We start from the raw sequence: 17335 nt of genomic DNA on the forward strand, positions 1-17335 counted from the left end.
CACACACACACCCCTACATACATATACACACACACATACATATACACACACACACACACATACACACACCCCTACATACACACACCCCCCTACATACACCCCCCTACATACACACCCCCCTACATACACACCCCCCTACATATATATACACACACACACACACACACACCCCTACATACACACACACGCACGCACACCCCCCTACATACATACACATCTGCAAAATCAGACAACTTCATTGTGATTTTAAAAGGTTATTTCCATTTTAGAAATTTTTTAGCATATCCATGAAAGTTTCCCATAAAAATTTTAAATCATTCAGATTCCCTAAGGAATAAATTCGTACCAAAGTGCCATATCTAACCACCCACAGACCAAAACCAGTATGCACATTTAGGGTGGCATATTGCATTTCCGCAGCGTATACCTATGGGAAAAATACTCTACAACTTAGATTTTTCTAGTTCTTGAGTTGCGGAATATTTTTCCCATAGTCACAAATTGTGTGAGCGCACCCTAAGCCAAAAAAAAAATACAACAGTTTTTAATTTAATTCAACATAGTGATGCTTATTGAATTAAAAGAATAACAGTGATTCGTAAAAAATGTATGGGAAATTATACATAAAACAGCTTTAATGTTTACAATGAGATATATACATTATATATATATACACACATGCAGATGGCCATTATTACGGTGCAGCCTCTAAAAGGAGTCAGTGGATGAAAAATTGTACTGTGGAAGAGAAAACTGCATAGAATTAGAAAATCAGTAAAGCTCTGAGGCCATATAGTTTCTTACCTGTTTAGGAATCATTTTTGCTTCTTGAGACTTGTAGGATACAGTAAAAACACTGGGCTGTCTGATCACGGGTGGGCTGACGGAGAGGGATATACCCCACAGCAAGTTTGATCGCAATTCTAAGATGGAAACGATTTCAGGTGAGACAGAGATGGTTTGCTCTCCAAGAATAGAATGCGAGAGGGGAGATCGCACCTACACAGAGAGAATAAAGGTGCATTACAGACAAGAAAGGCAGAAGGGTGATGTGATTATCTGAAATCAAAAATAGTCCAGAGAGAAATCAATGATTTGCCCCATTAAAGAAGTGCATGCAGTACAAAAAAATATCAATAATCTATGAAACATCTTCCAAAACAAACAGTTCAAGGTCTTGGCGGTTAACAAACCGCGCAGTATTCCGATTTTTAAGGCTATGCACACCTTAGAATTTTTTTTTCTTTAATAAAATCAGTGATTTGTGCAACTTTCAAAATACTTTATTCAAAAAATGTTTTACTTTTTGAGATGCAGCTGCTTTGTATCCTGTATACAGAGCAGCTGCAGTGGGTGTTTACGCCTCTGACCTCCCATTGACATCAATGGGAGGCAGAGAATGTGTATTTCGCGGCGTGCAGGCAGATCAAAATCTGCCTTCAAATTCCAAACTGAATTTTCAGGCAGAGAAAAACTCTGTGTGAACAGGGCCTAACAGAGAGAAATAGAATTACAGATACACACATTTGTTCAAACTGATCTACGACAGAGGACTTTACCTCAACGGAGGTGACACCGGGCTGCTGGCCAATAAGAACGCTGCCCTCCTCCTCTAGACGTGCGATGCGCTGATCTCGGATAACCGCCTGACTCCTAATTAGAGGCGATACATCCAACATCCAGTCAGAACCCAACAGATAGGTCAGCTGATGGTCCCCGTCCATGGAATGTGCCACAAAATAGGCCAGAAATCGCACAAGAGCTCTTTGATACTGAGGACGGCAACTTTGACCCCTGTGATGTGAGGCAGATCTACGATATTCTTCTTTTTCATCCATATTATTTCCTAAAGAACTGAAAGAGACAACGTTTTGTGCGCATTGTTACATCCACACTTCTAGATGTAGAGCAAATCAAACCATCTAATCATGTTCAGGTTAAAGAGGCTCTGTCACCAGATTTTGCAGCCCTATCTGCTATTGCAGCAGATCGGCGCTGCAATGTAGATTACAGTAACGTTTTTATTTTTAAAAAACGAGCATTTTTGGCCAAGTTATGACCATTTTTGTAATTATGCAAATGAGGCTTGCAAAAGTCCAAGTGGGTGTGTTTAAAAGTAAAAGTACAACTGGGCGTGTATTATGTGCGTACATCGGGGCGTTTTTAATACTTTCACTAGCTGGGCGTTCTGATGAGAAGTATCATCCACTTCTCTTCAGAACGCCCAGCTTCTGGCAGTGCAGATCTGTGACGTCACTCACAGGTCCTGCATCGTGACGGCCACATCGGCACCAGAGGCTACTGTTGATTCTGCAGCAGCATCAGCGTTTGCAGGTAAGTCGATCTTACCTGCAAACGCTGATGCTGCTGCAATTCGTAACTGATAATTCGTACTTTCATATATTTTTTCAGTGGATATTCTCTTTCACGGACTTATCAGCGACTTACCCTGAACCTGGTAAACGCTGCAAATTTGTATCAGACAACTCAACCCTCAGAGGAAGCAGCGGTACCCAGATAGAAAGTGAAAGAAAGGAGCGCAGGCGCTCCAGCCAAAACTCCACTTTCACACCTACAGCTCCTTGAGTCTCCTTTCCACCAACAAACAGGAAGTCGCAGCCATCGGACACCTACCAAAAATATTTAAAAAAATTAAGTATTTTGACAGAAAAATCTTTTTTTTTAGGACTATTCGGATAATCACATTAAAGTCTGAAAAGAGAAGATACAAACCTGTATAATTTGAGCATTTGGGGTCTCACAACCTGCCTCCTTGGTGACATCCATTACATTTCCACCAGCCTCCAAAGCAAATACTCGAACTGGAATCTTCTGAGAAATACCAGTCAGCGGAGCCGTATTCAGTATCTCAAAAGACTGCGTTAGAGAAAAAGAAATAATTATATCTGTTCATATGCAAAGTCTGGAATCACTAGTGGGCGGTCTGTCTTCCCTATTTAAAGAGACGTAACAAGTATTTAATTCTGGTTTAATTAAAACAGTACTAAAAATCTTTCTGAAAACTTCTGACAAGTCATAGTGACATGTCAGAAGTTTTGATCGGTGAGGGTCTGAGCACTGAGACCCCCACCGATCGCTAAAACGAAGCGGCAGAAGCGCTAAGCCGCTTGGTTTCTAAAAAAATTCTTTGAAAGCCGAGCAATTGGTGTACTAGCTCAATAGAAAGTCTTAAACCTACACATTTGTTGTGCTTCTGTACTCCCTGTACCTTTGCTTGTTATCAGTAGTTTTGTGGTCAACTGAGAATCAGTTTGATCATAAAAGTGAATTTTCATGGGTTAAAAATTACTACACACCTCGAGACTTGTTCAACCATTGTTCCTGAAGGAAGCGCATGATGCCGGTTTACATGTGGCGATTATTCGATATTGTAATAATAAAAATCCTTTGTTCGCTTTATAATACATTGCAGTACTCCGAATAGGCTCACAAACATGGCAGACCTGGGGCCTATGAAAGGCCCCTGGCTGCTATGGCTACCCACTGCCACCCCGCAATCACATCAATTGGTTTACAGAGGCAACCCGCTCCCTCTGTAAAACCACTGTGGCTGTGGTCACTATTGACTGCAGCTTCTAAGGGGCTAAGGCCGGAATCTGAGTTCTTTTTACTTTCGTACAAATGACAAGATTGAGCATTGTATATACTGCTCAGACAAAAAATAAAAAAGCCTTTCAAAAGGCAATTTTGGAATTGGTAGTCAGGGTTGCAACCAAGAAGAAACCTGTAGCTGTTACAACTATATGCTTCCACTTTATAGTAACATTGCCCCCTCCCCCCCAACAATTTTTAGTATGATGAATAAGGCTCGGTTTGGTTTACATACCATTGAAAGCCTTCGTTTGGCGTATACATCAGGAAAAGTTCCCAGTGTCTACGCAAAACGTATCACTATAGCTACATTCAACAGTCGGAGGCCAAAAGAGGTTAGATTTAAAAAAAAAAAAAAATTACAAAAAAATTAAGAGGTTTAGACATTGCCGCATATAATAAAAATTAATGCACCTTTACAATTGGGATAATAGCTCTTAGGTCATGATCGGACACCAACACTTCAGCATTGCCTCTAACACCTGTTGAGGCTGCACCTCCACCTGAAGCTTCCAGCTGGAATGTAATTCTCCGTGATACAGCAAAGCCTACAGAGACATTGCTCACGAGGAAATCTAAAAAGACAACAACTGGAGGGAACCTAAAAGAAAAATGCAGAAGACACCGGTGGGCGAGAAATAGGAAAAACTGATGGAATTGAAGGAAAACAAAACAGTAAACAGAATTATATATATATATATATATATATATATATATATACACACACAAGTTTTGTCACGAAGAAGCAATGAATGGATAGAGACGTTCAAGGACGGTCGAACAAGTGTCATCCATGAAGAAGGAGCCGGACGCCCGTCCAGGACTGATGAGAACATTGAGAGTGCATCCTCCCTATAGTCCTGATCTTGCCCCATTGGACTACCACCTGTTTGGTCCCGTGTAAGAAGCCCTACGAGGACCACCACCACTCCTTTGTGAGGGGACATGATCATAAACTCTAAACCTGTTGACTAATTGTGGGAGTATTTTCAAGTAAATGTCTAGGAACAGGAGCCCAGTATTGCCTGTACGTATAGTGCTCTAGTGTTTACCAATAGGTGCCTCACTTCCAAGGTGATCTCACCCACAAAAATAAGACCACATGAACAAGTGATCACACAAAACCCAAAATTGGAGGCACATGTGTACCTATTAGGGATCTGATACAGTTTCCCTGTATGAGGGTGTAGAGATGAATCTCCTTTAACCAAATTATCACAACATGAACAAACCAAGAACGGGATTTCCGAGCTTGGGGGTGGTAAAAAATGTTTTGGTGTTTTTGTGGGACCTTCTGTTTATCTGATCTCACCAGTCTATCTTTTAAATTAGGACCTCTAAAATTCAGAGACCCAAGAAAAGCCTCTTTTGACCACGGACCAAGTTTTTCTTTTAGAATTTTTTTTTAAAATGTAGCCACTCAGAGGGCCATATGTAGATATAAATGGAATCTGTCCTTGACTATTTGTATGGGAGAAAAGTTCCCTTTTTTGCAATCCTTTAGTCTATGCTCCCGTACTAACAGTGTCGGGTAACCTCAAGTCATTTCCTGCCCATTTTATCCAGTCTGCCAATTTTTTTTTAGGATGTGGCTTCGATATATAAGTAAATTAATCAGTTGCTTTTAAATAAAGGTCGGTTTTCAACTGGTCAACCTGAAGAATAGGACAAATGTAAACTGTAATTCAGAAACAATGCTGTTCAGCTCATCACGGAAAACCACTCATTTATTTGTATCGCCCTTCCAAACAACAAAATCGTTGTCTGTAAAGCACCTATGGACCTTACTCCAACACCCCGGGGTGTACACATGTTCATCCTCAAAGAAGGCCATGTAGATGTTTGCATAAGTGGGGGCCACAAAGTGAAGTTGATATTTGTAAATAACGTGGACAAGGAAAGAGTAGATACAAATCTAAAAACACCATAAAATGAAGTTCAAATAAACAAAAAGGGATAAATGGTTCAGTAAATTATGGGATGTATGACATTCCTTAGCAAATTATTTTCAGGAGACAAACCCAAAAAAATGAATGGAGACAACGACCACAGTGACGACATGGTAGGATACCACGAGATGGCTTTGGCTTTACTGCAGGGGAATCCGAATCTACAGATGAATCGTTACGTAGTCAGTCACACGATTCTTTTTTGGACAAGTCTCAAAAGAAAACAGGAGAAGAAGAGTGGCCTGCAAACATTGGTGCAGTAAAAAAAAAAAGTCTAGAAACGCAATAAATGAGGATCGGGAGCAAGAAACCGCAGCTATTGAAAAAAAAAAAATAACCAAAAAAACTAGTGGTAAATATGTCTGCTATTCCCGGATACACAGCTCCAATTACTCTCTAAAGATATGTCAATTTGAGCTGTTAACACCATTGAGTGGTTTCAACTTGATCTTGACCTGTAGTTCTTCAGGAGGCTCAGACTCAGGGTCTGCTTTTCTGATCAACCAGTTAATAATCCAGTAATAAGTGATGCATGGTGATAAGGAAGGAGGTTTGGGGCCACATGTTAAAAGTGGCTCCCAGCTTCCATAGGACAACCATGTGATTGAGGCTTACATTCAATTAGGGCCTGTTCACATCAGCATTGCCCTTCCGTTGAGGGGTTCTGTCTGAGGTTTCCGTCGGGTTAACCCCTCAACGGAAAGGCAAACCTTAGCTTCCGTTTGCATCAACATTGATCTCAATGGTGATGGAAACGTTGCTAAAGGATTCAGTTTGTCACCGTTGTGATAGGGTTCCATAGTTTTGGCGTAATCCATAGCGCAGTCTACTAGGGTATTGATTCCGTCAAAACTACGGAACCCTTGCACAACGGAGACAAACGGAAACCAGTGGCACCGGATCCGTCACCATCGAAATCAATGGTGATGGGAACAGAAACCTGTGGTTTCCGTTCGTGTTAATCAGGGCTCAGTTCCGACAGAAAGCTCAGACGGAACGGAGCCCTGACGCAAATGTGAAAAAAGCCTTACTGAAAAACTGAAGAAACTTGCTATGACTAATAAAAGTAAGATTACTGCCTCCAAAAGGAAGGCGTTGATTTAGTCATCAAATGGCAAACGTAACACAATCAAGCCCGCCGATACAATCGTGGCCTTGGTTGTGATGGACACAGCCAATGTGGATCTGAAAATCGTAGGCAACTGGAGGTTTACGTAAAAAAAGAAAAAAAAAAAAAAAGATACCCTACCCGGGAAATTCATGATAGATTGAGAATAATGCTAGAGGATGTTGGAATTGACAGCCCAATAGATGATAAACTAGCTGCATTAATAATTGTTCCTCAACCAGTGTAACCGGTATTTTACACTCTTCCCGAGAGACAAATATTAGCAAACCCCCCCCCCGGACTCCTGATACAGACTGGTGGACGATCATTATTTATTAACTCACACAGCATGAAAACATAGACAAAGGATTGCAAAAAAGGGAACATTTTGCTGATACAAATTGAGTAAAGGACACACAACGAATTCCATTTGTATCTACGTATTGCCCTTTGTGTGGTCAAATTGTGAATATTCTAAAAAGACATTGGTCTGTGGTCAAAAGAGGCTGCCCTTGGGGCTCCGAATGAATTAGCCCACCACAAATGTCATATAAACATGGTCCTAATTTAAAAGCCAGACTGGTAAGAGTTTAGATATACAGTAGGTCCCCCGAAAAAGCCAAAACAGACCCTATGGGAAGCTGTCTCCTTCCTCTTATCACAATATAAGGGCTTATAATATAATGAAGATCGTGAAACCACAGAAATTACGATATCTAGTTGATATGAGGGGAATCATGTAAATGACGGACCCGAGTGGGTAATGTAACGGTTTTGCCTTTCACAGTAAATATATACAAGTTAAATAAAGCTTTCTCACCTACGCTCGGAAACTCCTCTTTGTGTCAAATGTCCTGTTACAGTATGGTGTTTGGCACCTTTCTGTATCTCAGTCTTTATAGCCCAGGTGTTTGGAGCAGCTGACCGTGCAAACAAGAGTTCCAGCCCAATACGGCAGCGCACTCTAGAAAATATATGTTATTATGTTACATCGAGCATATTATAGAGAAGGCCTCTTTCACATTACCGTTAGTATACGCTTACCTCTCTTCCATCAGAGGAAGGGAGGACCGAAACATTAAACGGAAAGCAACGGTTCCGTTGGAATTACCATTGATTTCAATGGTAATTCTTTTGTTTGTTGCTTTGTGTTTAATCTGCCGATCCTCTTTTCCTCTGACAGAAGAGAGGTAAAGGTATACGAACACTAGTGCGAACATAGCCGAAGACATTTATTAGCAACATTAGAAATCTCCTCACCTTAAGGTGAAGCTAGGTTGTGTCCAATTATGCCGGAGACTAACAGAGGCCGTGAACACCTCTCCAGGTAACAAAGTCTTATCAGGAAGTGTGACGGTCAAGAAGTCTCCCACATTGAGAAGCTGGACCTTTGGCGAGTTCATACCAATCACTTGTACGATCCCTGCAGTATCGGATCCTTCACGCGACTGCTTGCAATCTTCAGAGACAGAGTAATTCAGGGTTACATTCACATGTGTTGAGACTAGGGTGAACCAGGGAGGTGAGAAAAGAAGCTCCACAACACACACATCGAAAGGAAGCTGAAAAAACGGGGAGGATTGTATGTTACAATTAAGTTCTCAACAACTAATCAGGGTCATATTGGTAAAGAAAAAAAAAACAATGTTCTTATACAGTCCCTTAAAAAGTTACGGGCTTTCCAGAGAGAGAAAAATGATGGCTGATCCTCAGTATAGGCCATCAATATCTGATCAGTGGGGTTCCGACTCTCAGCACACCTGCCGATCATCTGTATTAAAGCTGGAGTGCTGCTTCCCCTTAATTCCCTTTACTGCTCAATACTGTAAATTGTGACACTTCTAGCGGCGGTTCACAGTATTACAGCCTTCTACTATTACATAAAAACCCATTTTAGTGAACGTAAAAATCCAGTCAAAATCATTCTCGGATATATCGGACACAACTGAGAGATTGACTAAAGTTTAATCTCAGACCACTACCGATTTCTGGAGTGAATGACTATCGAGCACACGGAGACTGCTTAGAGATTTCGGTTACTGAGCAAGCTGCCACTGATCTGAACGGTCTCTTGCTTCGAACACACCGAAAAGTCACAACAAATCAAGCACTCCTGAACGTGTCCTTAGATTTCCAGTAAAAAAGAAACATTGAGTGGTACCAAGGGGGTACCAATCTGTGATGGTCCGAGAAATCATCTACATTTTTCTATGACGTCAATAGATTATTTTGACTTTAAACTTTTGGCTAGAGAGCCAGTTGAATCATTAAAGCGTACCTTCACTTTCAGTGAAAAACTACGATAGTGTAGGAGTGTGCACCATCATCGTTTTTCTAAATCACTTGTTCTACTGATTTTGCTTTGAGCAGCAGTACGGACAGAGCGTCCTGCTCGTCTCCACGGTTCCCGTATCCAGAACTGCCGGTAGCGCCATCGAATCCTATACACTATATATTAAACAAGGTTGGTAACCTTACACCCGCACCTCCATCTTCTGTCTAACGGAGTGCCGTGCGTTACTATCAGAGATTCATTAGTCCCCAGGCTGCCATGACCGTCATCAACACCCTTTGGCAACGTCAGTTATAACGGCTTAGATGCCATGTTTGCTATTGACCACAGCATCTAAGTGGTTAAACGGCGTGGGATAGGAGTTATCTCCGATCACGTTTGTTACAGTGAAACCAACTCCATATTTCCCCCCTTCGACTTCCGCCATACATGTACGGCAAATGTAGAGAAGGGGTTAATGGATTCTTTTTTCCTTGAAGATTTGCTAAAAACTAACAATAATTGGTTCTCTTTAAATTTTTACTTTGTTGCACATGTTCATTGTTTATCTCAGTTATGAAAAAAGGTCAAAACAAAATTAATTTACCCTGAATAACAGAAGGCCGAGGGGTGATACGATTTCTTGATAAAAATATGTAAATTTAAAGTAATTACTTTTCTGTCTTTACTGCTCCTAAAAAATTTGGCAATTGCTGAAAGTGAGGTAGACTTAAAACGTACCCAACTTTTTAGAATAAGCGGTCATAGGTGTGAACATGAGGAATAACATTACATGACTTGACATATTTTAGCAGCTTGGACAGTTGTAGGCTTCCAACTCTGTGGGAATAGTTTGGGGAAGGCCCTTTCCTGTTCCAGCATGAACAAAGTATAAGGCCCATAAAAATTTTAGGTTAAAAAACAAAACAAAAACCAGGTCCATCAAGTTCCACCTCTCTCAATCAATTACACGTCTTTCATTTCTTGATTAATTATCACCCTCAATGCCATTTTCAAGTAAATAAATATCTAGCCTTTTTTTAAATGCGGACATAGTATCTCTTTGGGAGAAGTCTAGGATCAAGAAGCGGTCAGGCTCATACGAAAAGTCCATCTATTCTTGGCAATAATAGGGAGTAATTTCAAAATCTAAGTTATATCTTCGAGATTACCGGTTTGTGGCTCAATTGGAGAACAGATCTAACCAACTCAGAAAGGTGTCTTTCCCTTAGGATAGCCTGTTTGGCCTCTACACCGTTAGCTGCAGGTGATGGAACCCTGGATGGTAAACTGGACTTTTATTTAGAAGGTCCAACAAGAGAGGAAGAGTCCAATGATTTCCTGCTGACAGGTGGAGATGCAGGGGGAACCAGGATCTTATGGCCAGTGAGCGGCAATTAAGATTAAACTTGCTCCTTCCTCTTGGAGTCTTGGGAATGAGCCAGAATGAGGGGGTGGGGGGTAAATGAGGCCCTCTGGCAGGTCTTGGAAAAAGCATTTACCCGTACGGGGTGGTCTGAGAGAGACTGGAAGTAAAAGCCTGGTACGTGGTAGTTCTTCCTTGCTGCACACAAGTCCAGAATTGGAAGCCCCCCATTTCTTTGTCAGCTGAAGTAAAATCGAGGATTCAGTTTCCGGTCGCCCCAATTCAGAGTCTCTATAGTCGGTCACTAAATTCTCTCTGCGGATAAACTAGGAAATATTTTTTGGCGCTAGAAAGAAATCTGAGCCGCCACAAGAGAGTTTCTAGATGCTTGTGTTGCCCTGCTTATTTAGGTAGCCCACTATGGTCACATCATCCGATAGGATCTTTACGTCTCTGATGGAAACTGAAGTAACATAACAAAAAGAAGATCTCCTCTGAACTAGTGTCCTGCTTTTCAAATGGGATATAAAAGGTAACAATGTGAGTTTGATTTTTCCCTGTTGACAATCAAAAGATCTGAAGAATCAATGGACGATGGAGGAATAACGGTGCTGTGGACTGAGCGAAGATAAGGAAATCGTCGAGGTAAGGTATTATCTGTAAGCCCTTTAGATAGAAGCGAAGACTTCTGCCACGACCTTGACAAAAATTCTAGGAGCGGAGCTAGAATTGAGAGGGACGCAGATGCTTTTTGAACAGTACAGCAAGTCTCAAGATCTTATGGGAGTCTTCATGGATTGGTACGTGGTAATTGGCATCCCAAAGATCTAGTGTTGCCATGTAGAAGTGCTGGCTCAAGAGATTAACCATGGAATTGATGGTCTCCATCTTGAATCTATGGTATTTTTCATACCGGTTTTATATTAATAATTGTGCTATTTTGTTTAGTTACCAGAAATAATAGAGAATAGAAGTCCTTGCCTTGCTGGGAAATGGGCACTGGGATTAATATTTGCTGTAAAAGTAGAAGTAATAACTCGGATTCTAATGCCTCTTGACTTTTTGGTGTGGAGAGAGGCTGGTTTATGGTAAATCAGCCTCTTCCTTTCTTCTGATTTCCAGGCGACCTTTTTTTTTTAATTACAATAGTTGCCGCTGACAAGTGATTCTCCAGTTGGTCCAGCCATACAGTTAAGGATCTTGCAGTGCGGGTTAAAGCTTTTCTTAGTCATAACATGGCAGTGGATGTGTCCCAGAAACCTTTTAACAGAGCTTCTGCTTTTTTGTCCATGAGATCATGGAACAAGCCAATATCATCAAATGGAAGGTTGGATTTTTTTATTTTTTTTTAGAAATCCTCACTACCAGGGCATCAAGCCCGGGTGGTCTTGTCCCAAAGTTCCGAATCCTCTTCACTAAAGGGATACTTGCAATTAAAGGTTCTTGGAACCACAGATCTTTTTCATATTTTTATGTACAAGAAATTATCTTTTGTTTTTGTTTTGTCATCTAGACCTTGAAACATCTGGTCTTAAGATGGAGTCTTCTTGATGTCTTCTAGTTTCATTGAGCTCTTATAGCTTTAAGGAGTGAATCGGTTTACTCTAGAAAGAAGAGAGTATGGCCCAAGGCATAATTTGAGTAGTCGGACTCGGCCTGAGAAGTCGCTTCACCTTTGTCGGGTTTACTTCCAGAACCTGAAAAATATACATCTGAAGTAATACTCGCATCAGCCCTAGGACAGCCCGATTTTCAGCCATCTCATTTAAACTCCTCGCAGGAGGCGCAAACACCAAAATCACTGGAGCTACGTTCTAAATAAACCTCTCCTTAATTTACACGCGTTATTAGTTATTAATGCCAGTGTAGAGTAGACACTAAAGCTTTTCACATCAGAGACATTTATGACATATCCACACGATTTGTCAGATAGATGCGGGTTCCACACCTATCTCTAGAACGGGGGCCCCTAAACCCCGTTCTACCTTTTTCTGCTCCCTCTGCCTCCCCGGCCACTTCCTGACTATACGGTCGGGAGATACGAAAGCAGCGAGCTATGCGGTTTCCTAAATCATGGTCGGAAATTCAACTACTTCTGCCGCAAGACAGAGCGGTAGAACGGGGTTTAGGGGGCCCCATTAAACAGATAGTTGCGGGTCCCAGAGGTGACATTTATAACATATCCTGTGGATATGACAAATGTCTCTCAAGCGAAAACCCCTTTAACTAGAGTATTAGGGTATGTTCACACGGAGTGTTTTTAGCCGTTTTTCGAGCCGCAAACGTCCCGAAAAACGGCTGAAAGAAACGGAAGCAGAATGCCTCCAAACATTCTGGTCCAAACATTCTGGTCCAACGTTTTTCAAAACGGCCGCGTAAAAAAGGCAGCAAAAAAGAAGTGCATGTCACTTCTTGGGACGTTTTTGGAGCCGTTTCCCATAGACTCTATAGAAAAACAGCTCCAAAAAGGCCGTAAAAAAACGCAGCGAAAAATGCGAGTTTGCTTAAAAAACGTCTGAAAATCAGGAGCGGTTTCCCCTTGAAAACAGCTCCGTATTTTCAGACGTTTTTTGGTAAGCGTGTGAACATAGCCTTAGTTTAAGTTGTCGCGATCTACAGAAATAGCAGAAAAACTCTTCCCTGAATTTTACTTTGAATCTGTAAGAAACTCTCCAAAAATCCCACAAGTGCTGCACGAGAGTGATATCCAAGTCTAGTCCGCCACATATAGGGCACGCGCTGGCATTGAGCTGAAGAATCACAAAATCACGAAAAAAACAAAAATCACACCTCACTTTTCGTTTATCCGCATATAATTTTACAATCTAAGAAATAAACCTTAAAATAAGTCGATAAGAAGACAGAACGACTCACTTGTATTCTGCAGGATCCTTGAACGCTCAAATCTTCATGCGCTGCTTGCACTGTAACACACTGGTCCTGAGAAACTCTTGAATGGCCATCAAACCCCGAACGATGAAATAATACACGTGCCACAGGGTCAGAGGGAGAAACCTCCCCACCAACAACCTCACCTTGAATCCCTTTCACACGAACTCCTAGTATTTCCCACGGAATATTCTGTAATGAAGAGACAAAACTATATATATCATACAATAAATGGGGAGATGAGCGCTAGACAAAAACTTACAGAATCTCTCAAAAAGTTCTGAACTGAAACATACAAGGAAATGGTCCAGGAAAAGCACCTGATATAAGCCATAGAAAGTCTGGTGTGAAAAATCTGCTGATTCGCATTCAGCTAATCATAGTGAAGAAATCTCTCAGGTTATTGGCATTTAGCTGAACCAGATTGTAAGCTCTTGCGAGCCGGGTCCTCACTCTTGTTTAAATTGTTTATTAGTTTTGTCACTATGCAATGTCTGATATTGTCTGTAAGTGTACCCTCTGAAGTATAAAGTGCTGCGGAATACAGTATCTTGGCGCTTTATAAATGAAGATTATTATTATTATGGACGGTTAATATGCCACATGGTGAAATGTGTCAAACCCAAATGCGCATCACCGTGAATTGCCACAGTTTTGCGATACGGCAATTGATTGTGCATGAAACACGTGTCTCCTTTCTCTCTCTGCTCCCCCTCTCCTCTCCATAGACTTCAATGGGCAGACTGTGAACACACTGGAGTGTGCTTTGGCAGACACACACCCCCACTTCCTGCAGTCGGTCTCCACTGCTAACTAGAGACGGATTTTGGTCGACAACAGGCTATGGACAGCAGATTACAGGAAGATACCTAGTGGCAGTAACTTTACACAGAACTGGCACGAATAAAACAACATTTTAACAGTAAGTTATAAAATTGATATCGATCAGGTATACTATTAGATTAGCATATGTTGTATGAAAAGCTAGTATTCATTAAATACATAGCAAAACCACAGAATTTCGTGATGAAACGCATGTTTTTTTTAACAGCGCATCACACTAAAGGCTCTTTTACACTGGGCGATCACGCATTATAAAACGCTCGTTGCCATAATTGCTTTGTGTAAACAAGGCAGCGATCAGCAGATGACTGAGCAGATTATCTGCTGATCGTATCGTTTTAAAAAAGTAAAATATTATCGTTGTCGGCAGCGCATCTCCCTGTGTATACATGGAGACGCTGCCGACCTGATAATGTATGGGGACGAGCGATCAGAGTAACAAGTGCTCGTCCCCATCCATAGCTTCGTGTGACAGGAGCAAACGAGCGCCGATCAACGATGTCTCGTTGATTGCGCTCGCTTCACTGGCAGAATATCAGCCGGTGTAAAAGGGCCTTAATGGCCCAAGTCTGAGAATACAGTTAAGCCACTATCACAATAGAGATAACCACTTCTTCAGACTACCAGGTCACACGAGGAGGAGATACTCTAGGAGCATGGTCATGTGACTATGTTGGACTTGCTTAGAGACATTTCAACTACAGACAGTATATTAGTAAGTGACTAATCTTACCGCGGTTAAACCATCTGAACAGAATTTTTAAAGAGCAGTAAACCCATTTAAGGATCATGAACATGGCGGAGCCCAGTGCACCTAGCCTGTACGCTCCTTTAGTATGGGGTCATACAGCTTCTGTGCACTGCCATACAGGCCCTGTCAGACTCCATGTATATGGAGATATTATCCCTCAGTTTTGCAAAAATTGCAGCAAGAACCGCGTTTTAACAGCCACACGTTAATAACCTTTAAAGGCGAGGACACACGTAGCAGTGATATGGGCGATAACCAATCTGGCATGTCATTTTACTGCAAATCGGCAAGATTTTCAAATACATGTTAATGTCAACATGTTTCATTGCAGGTGAAACTGTTATTTACTCGAAAAACCACGCGGAAATGTGACCTAACTAGCGATTTTCATATTACTTTAAATCGGTAAAAAAAAATAAAAATAATAATATTCCATGCAAGTTCTAAGCTGGCGAATTGTATAGAGGGAAGACTACGCTCCTTTCGGCCTCATACACACTTCCGTTGGCCGTCGTACGGCCTTTAACGACAGATCTGTGGAACGCGGACCACATACAGATGGCTTCCGTGTGCAGTCTGTTGTTTCACGGACCAAATCAATGAAAAGGCAGACTGTTCCGTCACAAACGGACAGGAGTAGGACCTGTCCTATTTTTAACGGAACGGCCGCACGGTTCCATTAAAACAACGGAAGTCTGCATGGCCCCATTGAAATGAATAGTCAGCGTGCTATCAGTTAAAAAAACGTATAGCACCCTGAAGAAAAGGACTGAAGTGGGCAGGAGGCCTTCGATGCCTCTTTTGACTTCTCTTGCTTGGCAGCAGCCGCCTGACCGAGGGAGCTACAGTTCCGTTTACGATCACGTGCGAATTATTGATTTAGTGAATGATTAAAATAGTAATTTGAAGTATACGGGACTGGTTTTTTGTGGCGCCTTTTTTTGGCAGCAATTTGCACAAATTGCAAGGAAAAAACCCAAAACACACCACAAGGGGAAGAACACAGAGTGGCAGCCGCACGCGTCCAAAATCACTCCCCAGATGGCTGCAAGCTCCGGGTGTTCTCGCCCCCTAGACAAAGTGTGTAAATACACCTATGCAATATTAACCCCTAAATGACCAGAGTGTCTCAGTCCCAAAATGACTGGACAATTTTTAGTGATTTTTCGTACGAGGCGTTTTAATGACGCAAACTTTAATAAAGTACAATAGGTCATGAAAAACACCCAGTTGTCAATGTATTCATTCAATTCCAAAAGGGATAACAGAGGAAAGGCCCAGTGACACGTCAGGAGAGCGGACACGCGGGCAGGTCCTTCTAAATCCTTAGAACTTAAAGGGGAATTTCAGTCAAAAAGACTTTCTGCTACGCCATAGATACAGGTGTGAGCATCGTATTCTGGCAATGCCCGAGCATTTTGGACAATTTTCTTACAAATATTCTGGGTGAACATTTGCAATACTAGAATTTTTCTCCCGAAAAAATTATTTCTGACCCAGGTTATAGCTATGAGATGGACGGACAGTAGAGTTCCATCTCTTCTCCATGACCTGTATAAGTCTGGAAGATGTCCATTTAAATTTGACAAACACTTGGCATACTTTGTGTGCCCCTCACTTTATATAGAACAGTGTCCTCTCTATGTAGTTGAGATTCCATTCTGCATAATTTTTGTACGTGTTTTTTTGTACCATGATTCTACGTAGTAGCTCTGTACCTTTAGGCCTCATGCACACGACCGTAGCCATGTGCACGGCCGTGATTTTCGGGTCGGCCGGCAGTGGAGTGTCACCTGCGCGCTGCCCGCAAATCGCGGGCCGTGCACATGGCCGCGTCCATTATTTCTTATGAGACTGGACCGCAGAACACGGCCATAATAAGACATGTCCGTTCTTTCTGCGGTCCGGGCTCCTGGGCCATGCACAGACCGTGGAAACCACGGTCGTGTGCATGGGCCCATAGGAATGAATTCTCCCGTAGATTTTCAGGGGGAATTGCGGCCGCAAAAGCAAGTTCGTGTGCATGGGGCCTTAGTATTCAGTTTTTTGTGTTCCTGTGCTGTATGCTAATGAGCATAAAAGAGTCATATCTTCAGTGGAAAAAGAGTCATATCTTCAGTGGAAAAAGAGTCATATCTTCAGTGGAAAAAGAGTCATATCTTCAGTGGAAAAAGAGTCATATCTTCAGTGGAAAAAGAGTCATATCTTCAGTGGAAAAAGAGTCATATCTTCAGTGGAAAAAGAGTCATATCTTCAGTGGAAAAAGAGTCATATCTTCAGTGGAAAAAGAGTCATATCTTCAGTGGAAAAAGAGTCATATCTTCAGTGGAAAAAGAGTCATATCTTCAGTGGAAAAAGAGTCATATCTTCAGTGGAAAAAGAGTCATATCTTCAGTGGAAAAAGAGTCATATCTTCAGTGGAAAAAGAGTCATATCGTCAGTGGAAAAAGAGTCATATCGTCAGTGGAAAAAGAGTCATATCGTCAGTGGAAAAAGAGTCATATCGTCAGTGGAAAAAGAGTCATATCGTCAGTGGAAAAAGAGT

The 17335-nt window shown here is 41.7% G+C and overlaps 1 protein-coding gene across 1 annotated transcript in view; it reads right to left on the minus strand.

The window, feature by feature from the left end:
* The window catches only part of TMEM132A (transmembrane protein 132A), a 43778-nt gene that overhangs the window by 16046 nt on the left and 10397 nt on the right, over positions 1–17335 (minus strand). The window contains exons 3-10 of the mRNA XM_075841866.1: positions 13182–13388; positions 7930–8231; positions 7490–7633; positions 4027–4213; positions 2734–2877; positions 2449–2630; positions 1560–1854; positions 805–999 (exon numbers count right to left, since the gene is read on the minus strand). Of these exons, the coding sequence (XP_075697981.1) occupies positions 805–999; positions 1560–1854; positions 2449–2630; positions 2734–2877; positions 4027–4213; positions 7490–7633; positions 7930–8231; positions 13182–13388 (1656 nt within the window). The remainder of the gene's footprint in view (positions 1–804; positions 1000–1559; positions 1855–2448; positions 2631–2733; positions 2878–4026; positions 4214–7489; positions 7634–7929; positions 8232–13181; positions 13389–17335) is intronic.

Source organism: Rhinoderma darwinii, chromosome 11 (assembly GCF_050947455.1).
Source record: "Rhinoderma darwinii isolate aRhiDar2 chromosome 11, aRhiDar2.hap1, whole genome shotgun sequence".
NCBI lineage: Eukaryota > Metazoa > Chordata > Amphibia > Anura > Rhinodermatidae > Rhinoderma > Rhinoderma darwinii.